The sequence below is a fragment of the Myotis lucifugus genome, unplaced genomic scaffold, assembly GCF_000147115.1.
Source record: "Myotis lucifugus unplaced genomic scaffold, Myoluc2.0 scaffold_63, whole genome shotgun sequence".
Taxonomy (NCBI): Eukaryota; Metazoa; Chordata; class Mammalia; order Chiroptera; family Vespertilionidae; genus Myotis; species Myotis lucifugus.
Window position 1 is genome coordinate 774,295 of NW_005871111.1, and position 15,516 is coordinate 789,810.

At 40.1% G+C, this 15,516-nt stretch overlaps 1 protein-coding gene across 11 annotated transcripts in view; it reads left to right on the forward strand.

The window, feature by feature from the left end:
- NFIA (nuclear factor I A) overlaps nt 1-15,516 on the forward strand; it is a 369,193-nt gene that overhangs the window by 246,002 nt on the left and 107,675 nt on the right. For all 11 annotated transcript variants that reach the window (XM_014456716.2, XM_023754653.1, XM_023754654.1 and 8 more), the window contains one exon: nt 14,142-14,259. In XM_014456716.2, the coding sequence (XP_014312202.1) occupies nt 14,142-14,259 (118 nt within the window). The remainder of the gene's footprint in view (nt 1-14,141; nt 14,260-15,516) is intronic.

The following is a 15,516-nucleotide window of genomic DNA, read 5'->3' on the forward strand; positions in this document are numbered from 1 at the left end:
TGCAACCTTGAAATAGAAATAAGCTAACTGGCACATAAGTTGATTAAATGCATAATGTTGGTGCTGTTAAGAGCATGATTCAACACTGATATGAACAATTATAGGAGCTAGAATTCCCAAGCATGCACCTTGTACTGGGAATTGTGCTAGGCACTTTGTAAACATTATCTCATTCATTCCTCCCATGGTCACTGTTATTGTCCCTTTTTACAGATGCAGGAGACCATGATACTCTAAGACAGTGGTTCGCAACCTTCTGGCCCTTTAAATACAGTTCCTCATGTTGTGACCCAACCATAAAATTATTTTCGTTGCTACTTCATAACTGTAATGTTGCTACTGTTATGAATCATAATGTAAATATCTGATATGCAGGATGGTCTTAGGCAACCCCTGTGAAAGGGTCGTTCGACCGCCAAAGGGGTTGCGACCCTCAGGTTGAGAACCGCTGCTCTAAGAGGTTAAGAAACTTGCTCTTTTTACTTTGCTATACTCAGCTAGCTGACTGCAGATATTTTGTCATGACCTCTCCTATACCTGCATTATAGAACTAAACAGAATCCAAAGATTCTGGGTTTTTATTAAATAACTAGAGGCCCAATGCATGAAAATTCGTGCAAGAGTAGGCCTTCCTTCCCCTGGCTGCCGGCACCGGCTTCCCTCCGGCACTCGGGACCCGGGCTGCTTCCCTCCTCTGGCCGCCTGCAGGCACCTGGGACATGGGCTGCTTCCCTTGGGCCACCCGCAGGCACCCAGAACCCAGGCTGGCTTCCCTCTGGCCCTGGCTTTGTCAGGAAGGACATCCGGAATGATGTCCGGTCTAATTAGCATATTACCCTTTCATTATTATAGATCATTTCTTGTTAGAGTTGATAAACTTTTAGATTACTAATGTGTGCATTAAAAAAGGTTAAAACTATTTTCAGGTAGAACAAAACAAGTAAGACACTTAGATTTCCCCCATGGGTTTGTTTTAAAAAAATGAATAGTATTTTAAAGCAGTTTTAGTTTTATGGTTTTAGGTTAACAAAGTACGGAATTTCAATATACCTGCTAAATAGTTATTCCTATTAACATATTTTGTTAGTGTGGTACATTTGTTACAACTGGTGAGCTTATATTGACACATTATATTAACTAAAGTCCATAGTTTACATTAGGATTCACTCTTTGTGTTATACATTTATGTGTTTTGACAAATGTATAATGACATGTCTGCCTTATTATAGTATTATACAGAATACTTCACTTCCCTAAAAATCACCTGTACTCCATCTGTTTATTTCCCACTCCCCTAATCAGTGATCTTCTAAGTCTTTCTGTAGTTTTCACTTTTACCTGGATGTTTTCCATGGCCTCAGTGTCTCAGAATTTCTTCACTGTGTTGCAGATTTTTTCTCAACGCCTTCTTATCTGTCCCAGCCCCACCCAGTCCCCCAACCACACCTAACTATGACCAAATATATAGTCTGGAAATTTCACACTAATGGTGGCCTTGGCTTGAAAGTTTTCCCTTATCCTGGCCTCTTTAGCATTCAATTTTTGAATTTGCTAATATAAATATTTACTTTCCCCACCGTTTCCAGTTAGTTTCTGTTTTTAGTTTTCCTCCTTTTAAATTTAATAGAGGAGGGAGGTGCTATTTCAGTATTTCCACATGAGGATTCACTGAGATAACGATGTGCTAAGTTTGTTGTTTATAATCGTGTTACTACAGGGTGGCAATGGCAGAGAAAGCTGCTGGCTTAGCCTCACACATTCAGAGGTGAGAGTCGGCAACAAGGTTATTGTATTGATTAGATGCATGGAGCTGTTGGAGTCTCCCACTAATTCCCTTCTCACCCTTATCTCCTGCCTTTTCTTTTTTTCTTTTCTGTTTTTGCATTATCTAGAGTTCATGAAAGGCAAGAAAGGAGAGTCCTGTTTGTCTTAGCAGCAAAGCAAGTGCTATAGCATAAAAGTAAATGTATGTTTGTTTTCCCACCTTTTCCCCCAGGTGATAGGACCATCTGAAAGTTGTCTTAGTTTTTTATTACTTTCTTCCCTGGGAGAGAGGAGCACTGCTCAGACTACTAGACACTGTGCCGGAGGAGAGACAGAGACGGCCTCTCTGCTTTGGGGGAGTGGTTGACCCATGCTAACACTGTGGTTCGCAGTCGCCAACCTTGTTTGAGTGTGGTACTGTGAGGAAAGAGACAGGAACCATCTGTTGAAATGGCTCTTACATGATGCTGCGCTTTCAAACAAAGCCTTCCAGCAGCATTTCAGAGGGGTCTGTCTCTCATAAAGTTGCCACAAAGAGAGCCCACTCTACGAGCTGCTAAATGGTGCTCTTCAGTAGCTCTCTGGGTCAGCACCCACTCTTGTTTATTTTGCACCAGTGTTTCCCTCCAGGTGTGTGCCTTGAGGCTGTCAAATACCCTTCCTGGTATGAACCCAGAAAATCCTCCCCAAAAATCCACTTCTTCTGCCCATTTCCTCCTAAAGTGCTGACTATTTTACTTGAAGCTGGTGGAGCGACTCTGAAACCCTAAATACTTCGCTGGGAAAGAGGAAAACCGCAAATACACACAAGCCATTGTGACTCTGGCCTGGCGGGTTCTAGTTTTCCAGGCAGCGGTTTGTACACCCGAGCCGGCTGCAAGGGTTAAGTAAACTTGGTGGCTGGGGATGACTTCATGGCCCTGGAATTTTGAAAAGCCAGGGTTCTCAGTACACTGTGGCCAGCCTTAGAGTCTTTGGGTGTGAAAACCGCGTTACCCAGACTGATTTTTGGTTCCTGTTGCACTGCTGCAGAATCTATTAAAATCCAGCAGCTGAATTGTCCTGGCTCTGCCACAAAGCTGGGCTGCTGGGTGGCTCCAGGATTCCCAAGCTGTTTGTCAATGGAGAGTGGGAGTGAATGGAGCCAGGCATATGCCTCAGCCTGGCATGAGGTGGCACCCTAGTGGCTGTTTTCTGCCTTAGAAATGCGTACTATTTCTATCTGTATTCTCACATAGGAATTGTAGTTAAGACCCAGATTGTAGTTCATTTTTAAACTGCTTTTTTTAAGCCTCGAGGTCCTCTGTGTGTGTTTGAGCACCCACAGCCACACCCTCGGGATTTTCTGGCTTATTTAGTATGAACTATTGGCAATATTCTAAATATTTTAACCTGACATAATGGAGCTACTACAGCAGAAATAACTCAGCTACAAGGTACAATAAGAAAATGAAGCTCTTTGATAGGAACAAACCCAAACTTGAATATTAAAAAATGTTTATGCAGGAAAGGTCTCATCAGGAAATTGAGGATGTAGGATAGAGATTCCAGGCGCCCAGTCCTGTAGGGTGCCTTTTACATAGTTGCAGTGTTTTAGATCTTGAGTAAAGTGAAATAGATTAGACACTTTCTTTTCTGAACAAGGGGCCTGTTCTCCTCTGTTAAGTAACATGATAGCTATGATCATTGCATGGAAATTAATTTTAAAAGTCGGTTAGATTCTTAAGCAAGCTCTTCTTTTGAAAGAAATCATATGGGCTTGAGCATTAAAGGAAGAAACAAAAAGATTATAATAAAAAATGGACTGCAGCCCTAGCACAAGCAGTGGCTGTGACCTTGCCTTTGTTTGCCATTACACAATCCAATGGCAGTACACTCAAACTATGCTCTCGATCAATATCCTATTAAAGCAGCACAAAAAGTCTCCATAAACTTAGTGGTTAGCTATGTTTATAAATGGAACTCGGCATAATTAGATGGTCAATAGCAGGCTCTACTAGTAATTTTAAAATGAACATCACACACTTTCCATCTGTAGAAGTCAATGGCTCCTCTTCCAGAGTTTTTAAAGAAAATCTGTTAAGTTATAGAACAGAAAGTACTGATCAGCCCTATATATTTTTTTCACTTTAGCTGTCTAAGCCACCTTATCCTGAATATATTATGACATTGTAAATGTTTAATTTTCTAGTTTTAATCAACCTCTCTGAGAGAGAGAAAATTTTAAATACTCTTAGGGAGACAAATGCCAGTCTGGCTGGCTTAATTTTCCCCTACTATATTCCAATAAATTTTCAAAGTAAATGCTGAAGTTGAATTAGTTCAAAAATATATTTTGTTGTATAATTTATTTATTTTTTAAATTTTGGACATATTTGGGGCAAATATTGGGACAGTAAAGCTGGCAGCAAATGGAAGGGGCTGGTAGAAATTTTTGTCCCACTGCTCTTTCTTCTGAATCCCAGCTCACAGTATGGGCTGCCAAACCTGATGTTTCCTGTCCTACTCTCCTCACCTGAGAGAGGAAGAGCCACGTAAAGTGAGAGGTGCCCCACCTCACCTGTACATTGAAATGTGCATATACCTTTTGTTCGATTGTCCCAGCAGTGGTGGTGTGACCACCGTGGCAGCTGAAATTAGAACTCTGGCAAGAACAAGCTCATGACATCAGCAGATTCATCAGTCAGTGTCACGCACCAAGCCCAGGCCTTCCTGTTGCACTCATGTTCCCACAGCCTTCCTGGTCAGAGCTGGCAGTGAGACTTCTCATGGCAGGATTTAGGGGGCCTTTTGTTCTGTTCTTAGCTAAAGCTGCTGCTAAATTTACCAAACTATGAACATTTTTATTGTAAAAATTTGACTCAGGCAGAAGCAGAAAACGTAACACCTTGATATAAATACGGATTTGTTATCATGATCAGTATTTGTGTGTTCATCTCTTTCTAATCTTTCCTAGGTAACTGGTTGGTTATGCTGCCTATGTATAACATATTATATATATTATATAAAATCTATATATAAGATGGCAGCATGGGATCATAAAACAGTCCAGGATATAGGGTTGGTAATTTAGCCCCACCACTTATTAACTATATGACTTTGGGCAATATGTATCCCTTGCAGCTATGTCCTCCTCATAGGTAACAATCATTCATTCAATCAACAAATATTTATTAAGTGCTAACTGTGTTCTGGGTCTAAGTCTGAACACTAGAAATAGGAACACCTCTCGGGTGTTTTAAGGATTAAGCGAGAGAATGTCAAGTGTCTAGCATATAGTAGGTACTCAATGGTGAAGTGTTATGATTACTATTGAGCAAAGCCTCTGTCCCTGATCTCTCACTGTGTGCTCAGAGCGGATTCTTGAGCTAACCACACTATCAGAAAATCTATTAAAAATGTGTGTGTCTGTATGCATTTTGTGTGTCTATAAATTAAGAAGGACCAATTTTAGAATTTATGTTCCAAAAATCAATTTATTAGAAGAACTATCATAGTGACCCCTTCAGAATTAATAACTCTGGTAGAATAAGAGCATGCCAATACTAGATCTAATTCATCTGCTTTAGGAAGCCAGAAAATTCTTACTCCTCAAGTTTTCAGCCAAAGCCTATGCTTCTGCTTTATTCTGGAATTTTTCTCTTCATGGGTATCTAATGGATAACAAGATGTTTAAAATTCTCAATCTAACACTGACATAAATAACTTTTGAAGTGACTAACCACATCGTGGTCTCTTAAATTATGAACATCAGAATTCCCTGTGGTCCAGCCAGTGTGACTCAGTGGTTGAATGTCAACCCATGAACCAGGAGGTCATGGTTCAATTCCAGTTCAGGACACATGCCAGGATTGTGGCTCAATCCCCAGTAGGGGGCATGGAGGAGGCAGTCAGTTGATGATTCTCTTTCATCATTGATGTTTCTATCTTTCTCACCCTCTCCCTTCCTCTCTCTGAAATCAATTAAAAAAAATTCCCCATGAGTAACTAGAGTTCATTACTGACAAAGTCATTTTTAGTTACCCTTTATTTATGCACTCATAACGCTCAATATTTTAAGAACAGATATTCATATCTAATATGTAATAATAGAGAACTAAAAGACATTTTTTTAAGATTTCTAAAAGCCTGACAGAGTCTTAATTACCTCACAACAAGACCACAACTGTTACTGAGATTTGGGCTAGACTATATTATTGTAGCTACCTCGACTCCAAAGATTGTGGTAGGTGACTTTGTAGGCATCTCTGGGATTAAGTTGGTAGAGTCCACGCTCAGCAAAGCCACGCATTACGTCACATGCTGGAACTGAGTTAATCTAGTACAGTGATGGCGAACCTTTTGAGCTCGGCGTGTCAGCATTTTGAAAAACCCTAACTTAACTCTGGTGCCGTGTCACATATAGAAATTTTTTGATATTTGCAATCATAGTAAAACAAAGATTTATATTTTTGATATTTATTTTATATATTTAAATGCCATTTAACAAAGAAAAATCAACCAAAAAAATGAGTTCGCGTATCATAGGTTCGCCATCACTGATCTAGTATATGATTAATGTGAGTACATATTGGGATTTTTCAATAGATGGAAGAGAAAAAAATTAAACAGTTAAGGGTGAAAATTTTGAGAATTATTATTGTAGACAGTTGGATGTGTAGATTGTTGGGGTAGGGCTCTGTTGATGTAGTTTGGTTTCCTGATAGCTAATGGTCAGATAGTCCCAGTGGTTAAGGAGCTTATGTTTAGAAGCCCTTCCCTGGTTTATAGATCATTGTGGTGAAAAGACCTCTTAGGCCATCAAATCCATCCCCTGTCAGGGAAGACTTAATCCCATGGCCGAGGCTGCATCAGATACTAAGCGGGTACCACATTTGACCTCAACCAAAAGCTAAGATGAGAGGATACTCTAAAATGCAGAAAATCAATTTCAGTCCCAAAGGCAGAAGCCACTAATGCAGGAGATCCGTCAGCATTGCTCACCCCCCGTGGATGGCTCTGCTAGACCCAGCGCCAGGCCCTTTATCCAGGGAAGCATTGGCGGACATTTGTAACTCCAAAGCCCTATAAAAGGAGGAGGACGAGACCCAGCTTTGCCAGCTAAGTGGTAGGTGACAATATTCTTCTATTTAAATCTTGTTGAATTCCTCTCCCCAGTAATTGGTGACAAAGGAAGAATAGAGAGACCGGAAATGTAGGGGTTTTTTTTTTACCTTTGTTTCTTTGGGCAGATAGAGTTATCTGGGTTCAAATCCCTGCTCTGCCACTTATTTAGCTGTGTGATCTTGATCATGTTACTTCACCTCACAGCTAATTTTCTCATTTGTCAATGAGAATAATAAAGATAGATATTTCATAGAGATGCAGCAAGGAAGAAATTCAGGTAAAACACCCCGCACATTGTCTGGACATAATAAGTGCTCAATAAATATTACTTGTTAGCTGTTTTTCATTGGCAAGCTCATATAATTTTAGTTCTGAAAATTCAGTAAATATTTGTTGCATGTAAATATATGAAGCATCCTGCACTGGGTGCTGAGGAGAATACAGAAATGAGTAGGAAATAGTCCTTTCTTTTAGAGCAAAGATCTAAGTTTCTTAAGATCTAAGACTGAGCTTTCTTTAAAGTGCCTGGACACATTTATTTTACAAACTGAACTCACAGTAATTATCTATCAAAGATAAACAATCTTCAAGGTTCAGAGTGGGAAGAAGATAGTATCAGTGATCTGATCCTATTTTAGTAAAAGGAAACTTTTTTTAAGAAGCTCCTGCCACCACACACACAGACTCACACACACACACACACACACACACACACACACACACACACGCATTTTGTAAGTTGTGTCCACAAAACATGGATGTGTAAAAACGGTGATCTCTCCGTGTTAGCAGATACCTTTGATAGGGTTAAACCATTCTGCTGGCTTTTGGCACCTGATGCCACATTTCAAAAAAGCATTGCTCGAATCTTATAATAGCAGGGAAGTTCATTTTCACATCGAGGGGAATCCTGGTTTTAGTTCAGTGCCTTTCTTTTATGTTTTCAGTCTGGAAAACCATCCCCCTAGCCTGCATTTGGTCAGACCTTTCAGAAAGCAAGGGTTGAAAAAGGAGATCAGCACATGGTTTGCAGGCCAGAAATCTGCTTGGCAAAGGAGTTGCTGAAGACTGTGGCGTACGAGCTGCAGAGAATGTACCTTTATGATTGATTTCCATTGAAGTCAGACTGACTGCAGTGTGGTCATTTTTCTAACCCGTAACTGCTCGCACTGCAGCAGTCTGCTATCTGCAGGATGTCTGAATTATAACGGTCTATGTCCGTGCTACCTCTTACACAAATTACTTACCCTGGTTTCTTTTTCCATGCAAATTAATCAGTTTTACAGCCCCTCGTAGGCACAGTCAGGAAACTCTGGCCAAAAGCACAAATTGATAAAATGAGTTAATTTGACTACACTTATTATTTTTTTCTTTCTGAAAGCCCCCTCTCACAGGCAGTATTGAGGAAGTATATTATGGTAAAAGGAAGATAACAAAGGGGTTGAATTTTTTGCCATAAATTACTTTCCAAGATAATTCCTTTTAACGACGATTCCAGATTTGCTTGAGTTTTCATTGCATTGTGCATTTTACAACTGTGCCTTTGATGGTAAGAAGAACAAGTATTTTCCCATGTTCTCTCCTTTTGTGCAGTGACATGGACTTTCTTACAAAGTCTTTGCCACTAGAATGCAAAACAACACGAAATTGTGCTGGGCCCATGGAACTGTGTGCTATTGTTGGACCTTAACCTACCCCCACAAACTCCCACTGTAATAAAGTACAAGTTCCCAAAGCCTCCGTGAGTACATAGATTATGTAATCTGGAGATAAAATAGCCCTCTTTATTTTTTGATAGTTATTTTATAAGTTGGAAATTGAGTGCTAAATCCTGATAGTCTTTTTGGGGAGGAGGGGGTACCTATAGGCCATTCTTTCTTAGTCTTTAGTTGCCATGAAAATTTGAAAGAAGTGGCAACTATGATTGTTAATCTATAAAATGTAAACCTCACAAGGGCAGGGTTTTTATATACTTTGCCCACCAATGGATCTCAAGCATCTGGAACAGTGCCCAGCCTATTAAAAGTGCCCCGTAAATATCTGTTGCATGTCATTGAACGCAGCCTCACAGAGGATATGTGCCATCAGCAATCAGCTGGCCACACTGGTCATTTAGTCAGTGCTGTCCACCTATTCCTGTTGAACAAGTTGTAAACTCATTGCGCTCTCATCTCCCAGGAAGAGCAGTTTGAAAATTTGGATAGAATTTTTTTTCCATCATCCTCTCTTTCCAACAATACAAGCCTGAGCAGATTGTCTCTGGTGGATGGCAGAAGTTCAATAACCACAACCTTGTCCAACTACTAATGTGTACAGAAGAGCAGGTCATTAAGAGGGTTGGCTACTAAAGTAACCCCTTTCTTCCAATAGCCCGCATTACTATAATGATTCCTTAATAGCAAGCCATTTATTAAGAAATGACACAAAGACTACATTCTACTCATGACAGGGAAGGGGGTTGGGGATGACTTAGAAATAACATTGGAAGAAACAAAAGTTAACCTTTGGAGAAAAATTCCACAGTGGAACCAAATCCACACAAAGTTCAGGTTAGAGTAATTGCAATATTACTTAAGAAAGTTGAACAGTCAGTCCTCCTATGTGTATTTATGGATTTCTAAGTTTCATTGCGTATTACTTAAAGTTTGGGGGTGTCAGTGGAGAGAGGGTAATTATCTTAATTCAGAGCATATTTATTGATCATCAGCAGTGTATACAGAACTGTAGTGAACTGTTTAGGAACACAAAAGAGGCTGTGGGATCTGTGGGATTAGTCGTCTGGTATAACCTTCTGACTTTGTGAACTATGAAAGTTACTTAACCTCTTCCTGCTACAGTTCCTGCCTAGTGTTGTTGTGAGGATTACATGGAATGATATGCTTAAAGCTCTTAGCCTAGTGTCTGGCCCATAAAGGACACTAAATAAATGTCAGCCTGTTATTGGGGTGGTATTGGCCATAACCAGTGGGTGGTGGTGGAAGTGGTAAGTTTTAATCTTTATCACTATTATTAGAATTATGAAGTCCAAAGAGTTTGATGACTTAACCAAGTCACATAGGTTATTGGCAGGGCTGGGACTCTAGACAGTCGCTCCCACGCCCAGGCCAGCACCTTTTTTATGCTCTAGGGCAGCGGTCACCAACCGGTGGTCCGTGAGGTCCAAAAGATTGGTGACTTTTGCCGTAGGGTGTCTATCTTTATAGCCCTCAAAATGCACTCAGTCTAGTTGGGGAGAAAATATTATGTATGAGATCATTAAAGAATGATAAGGCCTATGGTCAAGTACAGATGGAGCAAAATCAGGCTTCACATTATATACAACAGGCAGAAAGCATTGTGAGCGGTCCAGTCCTGCCTTCACATCCCCATGTTTGACTTGCAGTGGCCCTGTGTAATCTCTGTAACACACCAGAAGGCAGTTAGTCATGAGCTTCGGAGCTCAGCATGGCATCCTAGGCAGACATTGGACAAGTCATCTCACCCTTGAAAACTTTTAGTTTCCTAATTTGCAGGATTTGTTACCAGTATTAGCTAAGAAACACATTATATGAGTTATATTTATTTAATGGGTATTTTACATTTGTTAAAATAATATGATCATTTGCTTATTGATACCCTTTGATAGTGCACAACTGGAAACAGTCTTTTATACATGTGCACTCTCCTGGAAGAGGTGAAATATCCATTATAACAATTCTATTTCCTTTCTTGACAGCATTGTTTAGGCCTCTGTTCCCTCTTGCCAGGACCTAAATCAACCTACCAACTGATTTCTCCACCTCCAGAATCTCAGTCCTCTTTCTCGTATTCCATATACTGTCGTCATATTGCCCTTCTTCAGATGCAACAATTATCCTTTCTCTACTCACAAACTGTCATGGATCCCACAACTCACTTTATATCCTGTCTCCAAACTTACCCACATGCTTTGTCATTTGCCCAGAGACCCTCTCCTATCTCCTTCTCTGCATCTTTAAACCCTAACCATCCTTGAAGGCTTAGTTGAATTGCTAACCCTTTCTGAAATCAACCCTTGTTCTGATCCCACAGCCAGTGCGAGCCATTACTCCTTTGAACTTTCCTAACACAGTCCTTTTGTTTCCCCTTTGAGATGGGACCCATTCAGCATTGCATTAGATAGCCAGGTATTATTTTCATTCTACTAGGTTGTAAACCTTGCAGGGACAAAGACGTTATATGCCTTTTTATCATCTTAAGTTTAAGGCAAATATTGTATGTGAAAATCAAGGTGGTTGGGAGGAAGAGCAGTTTCCAGGGTCTGACATCCTTGAATCTTACTGCTGGTTCTCCTTCATTCCTCGTTACAGGGCTTAGTTCTTATCATCCAAAAAAATATACTTTCCAGAAGAGGTTGTTTTGAGGATTAAGTTAGATGTAATAAAGTACTTATCAAAACATGGCCCCACCAGTACTCAGAAAAGCCTGCCGAAAGCCCACCTTTTGGGTTCTTAGTTCAAAGTCTCTTCCTGTCCAGTTCACAGCACTGAGAATAGCTACCACTTTTGCAGGGATATGTGGTCAGTGCCCCCTGTCCTTAGATATGAGGCTTTCTCTTTGGCTGTCCCAGGATCACTGAATCAAAATCCATTCCGATAAACTGCCCTTCCATAGGATACATACACACAGATGGACCAGGGGACGTTCCTCACAAGCCTGCTTTGAAGAGGGCAGAGTTTGGGTCTGTGTGTTATTAGGATTATTTAACCCAGGTTGTGAAACCCATTCTCATTTCAGAAATTCAGTGAGGTTTTAAAATTCAAGACACACATAATCAGTTTGCCAAGCTCTGAAGTTACTCACCAGAAGTCCAACAGACACTATGGGAAGTGTCACAATGCTGCCAGGCCACCTGCTGCTCTTGGCTAGGTGACAGCTACAGTGTACTGAGTGGTTCACAGGAAGTAAACATACGGGCAAGTTAGGGAACATTTCTGTGGGCTTAATTATCTTTTAAGCTTTCCGAGAGGTAGAACACTATATTTACATGTGTATTTTTCTTCCTTCACCTGTTCTGTCTCCCTTGACATTTTAAAAAGATAACCAAGGTAAAAGATACTTTTCCAGGGAAGAACATGATAGATAAAGTGTTAGATACAAGTGCAGCTGGATGTTCATGGTGAGGGAGAGGGCCTCAGACTCTGCCTCTCAGTGCCCTCCGGCCTGTTCCACCCCCATCTTGCTCTGTCTTTTCTTCCCAGAGTGAGACCGTGGGCTCCTGAGGTTCCCTCCATGCTCAGGAGTGAAGCAGCTGCTCCGTCCAACTGAGGCCTCAACCCCATCCTGAAACTTGTGAAGGAGATTTAAGTTCAGACCTTGACACCGATCAGCCTTTCCCATCTTCTTTAGTTAATGAGAAATGTGGGTCTCAGAGCTCCATAAAGGCACAGCCATTAATAAGTACCTATTATATACCAAGCTGCTAGTATATGAGATGATGGGTGATCCAGACCCGTGAAGGAATTATTGGCTCCCATAAAATATAAAATATTATGAAATAAAAGGGGGAAACATGAAGACAAATTTAATATAAAAATCAAATTAGGGAGTGACTAGCAGAATTATTAATCAGAACTCTGTTTACACGTACAGTCAAGCCTAACCATTTGTTTTTTAACTAAAGGCCCTTCCTCCGTGAGAGCCTGTCATTGAAAGATGTGTTTGAATTTCAGAAAGCATATGTGGATTTCAGAGCTTTCCATCTCTTAGCAGTGACTGTTTTTACATAATGACAGTTAGTAAGGTTTATCCATTGCTATTAATCAAACAACTAAGTGTTTCTTCGTAGAAATTGCTGTATCCCCTCACAGCCTTCCCTGATTCTGTCATTTTATGAATAACCAAAATTTCCCCAAGCAATAGTTCTGGGACTCATCTCATACTCCCCCTTTTCCATCATTACCAAAGTTTAGAAGTCAACACATTTTCTTGATTCTAACTTCTAAATACTTACACCAGACTCGTCCTTCCCATCCCTTGAATTTATCTTATTTTAATGACTCCACTGGCCTCTGTGGTTTTACTGATTGTAATTCTTTAACTGCCACCCTACTCCCCCCTATACCTATGCTCATGGCACGGTGATGTTTCTAGATTACAAATGCAAATTTGATGGTAACCTTCTCCTACTTTATTGGTTCTCCTTTGACGAGGAATCAGTTCCATTTTACCAGTAGTTACTGACTGCCTCCTGTTGTCAGGGTTTATATTAGATGACAATATAACCCCAATAGTCCCAAATTATGTTCAAGTGTGATAAATTTACTTATTGTTTTTGCTTTTCATAATCTTTCAAAAGAAGAGATTATTTGTACTAATATAGTTACACCACTAATTTGACACAGAGTTGTGTTACAAGATTGATATATGTTCTTTATTTTAAAATGTATTATGCTACTATTGAAAACAAGGTATCTAGAGGCTCTAGGACAAAAAAAATTATAGGGAATCACATCTCATACAAGAATCTACTCTGAAAATCACATACAGTCAAAATTATCCTTAACAATCCCTTAAATCAAAGGTCGGAAAACTCTTCTACATAAATAGTTTCTGCTTTGTGAACCATGTGTTTCCTGTTACAGCTGCTGGTCTCTGCTCTCATGGAGGGAAGCAGAGACAATACCTAGATGAGTGTGTGTGTGTGTGTGTGTGTGTGTGTGTGTGTGTGTGTGTTTTCCAATAAAACTTTATCTACAAAAACTGTGGTGCAGGGACCATAGTTTGAAGGCCCTGCCTAGTGAGAGGAATATTAAAGTAAGGGTGTTTGCAGGGTGCTGAGGTGTCAGAGAGAAATCACAGATTTCTCATCACAAGAAATTAGAAAGATTAATTTGCAGTTCAGACCTAATTCCAAAATACAGATGAGCGAAAGCTGTTAGAATCAGACAAAATTAGAAAAGCCCATGGAATGTTTTGGCTGGTCATTGAAGAAAAGTTTCAACCCAAAGCATGGAGGAATTTTTGTTAAAAGCATCCAGAAACATTACAACCCTACTGATGATTTCCTATTTAAAAAAGAGGAAAGATGAAAGGTACATTAGGAAAAAAAATATGTCTTTCTGGTGGAGACTATTTTTATTGTCAACATTCTTTTGAGGTCAGAGTTTATTACTGATTTTTTTGGATAAGCTTACCCTATAAATTCAAAAATAAAATGTGTCAAATGCAATACTGAAATATACTCTCACTGATGTTTTATCCACAGAATTTAACTTACGTGAGTTTTCTTTTTCTTGTTTGTTTTATTCTAGCACCAATAGCTGCAGGAACTGGCCCCAATTTTTCTCTCTCAGATTTGGAAAGTTCTTCATACTACAGCATGAGTCCGGGAGCCATGAGGAGGTCTTTACCCAGCACATCCTCTACCAGGTAAGGTGGTTGATGGCTCTTAAAAAGGTCATGCTTCATAGTTACACACCTTAATTTTAATTCTAGGCCTGCTAGGTGCTTAGCAGTGTGCCTAAAGCAGTAGAAGGTACTAGAAGGTGGGTTCAGCCCCAACAGACTTTCAGACTCATTAGGAAGGGAAAGCAAATGCACATGCAGCAGAAACAGATAAAACAGACAGATAAATCATATGCACGTGTGTACACACACACACACACACACACACACACACACACACACACCAGAGAGTAAAAAACAGTGAGCTAAATTATGTAACAAAGGATAAAAATAGATAAAGAAGGCTTTATCCAAAAAGAGTGACTCATGCTCAGCGATAATGTTGGTTAAGGTTGGTGAATGAAAAGGGAAAGGAATGCTATTCCGTGTGGGGTGAAAACACTAGCAAAGGCATGGAGGAAGGATGGATGATGAACGTAGCATGTTCTCAGGAAATTAAGGACGAGGCTTGACTAGGGAAACGGATGTGTGTTTCGGCATGTTTAGCACAAATTTGACCCTGGTGACAGCAGTCCCAGTCCCCATGCCCACAGCACACACAGAAGAGCTCAGTCCCAGCTCTTCTCCTGCTGAGCCTCCAAAGGGCTCAGAATCCAGTCTGTTGGAGCTGCCCTAAGAGATAAACCAATTTGATAGCCTGGTGAGAGGTTATGAAAGTGAATGTGGTCCCGCAGGGTGAGGCTGGACCACAAACCCCAGTGCACCTGGAGACCTCAAAAGAGTAAAGATGGAGGAGCACCACCAGATGATGATTACAGGGTGCTTGATTCCCTTGAAGTCACAAAGCCAAAATAAAAATGGAGCGTTTTTGCAAGATCCTGTTGTCTCTAGATAACCTGGACCAGAGGGAGAGGGATTAGGCATTAAACCCACAGTATTCTTTTACAAATTGGCTTTAGCATTGGACTGTGACAACAAAGAAAAGAATGGCACAGAATGATCTTTAATGTTTGTCTACTTTGCAGAAAAACATTGGACAAAGGCATATTCTTCCACAAGCGAGTACCAGTTTTATTGTTTGAAACAATGTCCCAATTATAGACGTTTTCTTTGGTAGAGACTCATGCTTACCTTGACTTTATATTTTAATCATCATTACTTACAAAAAAATCAACTTAGTCATTACAAATACCTTGAAAATAGTTAAAGAAACAGTTATTCTCTCTATATAAGCGCCAAATCCTGCCATCATCTTTCATGTTGCTTAAATATTCCTACAGT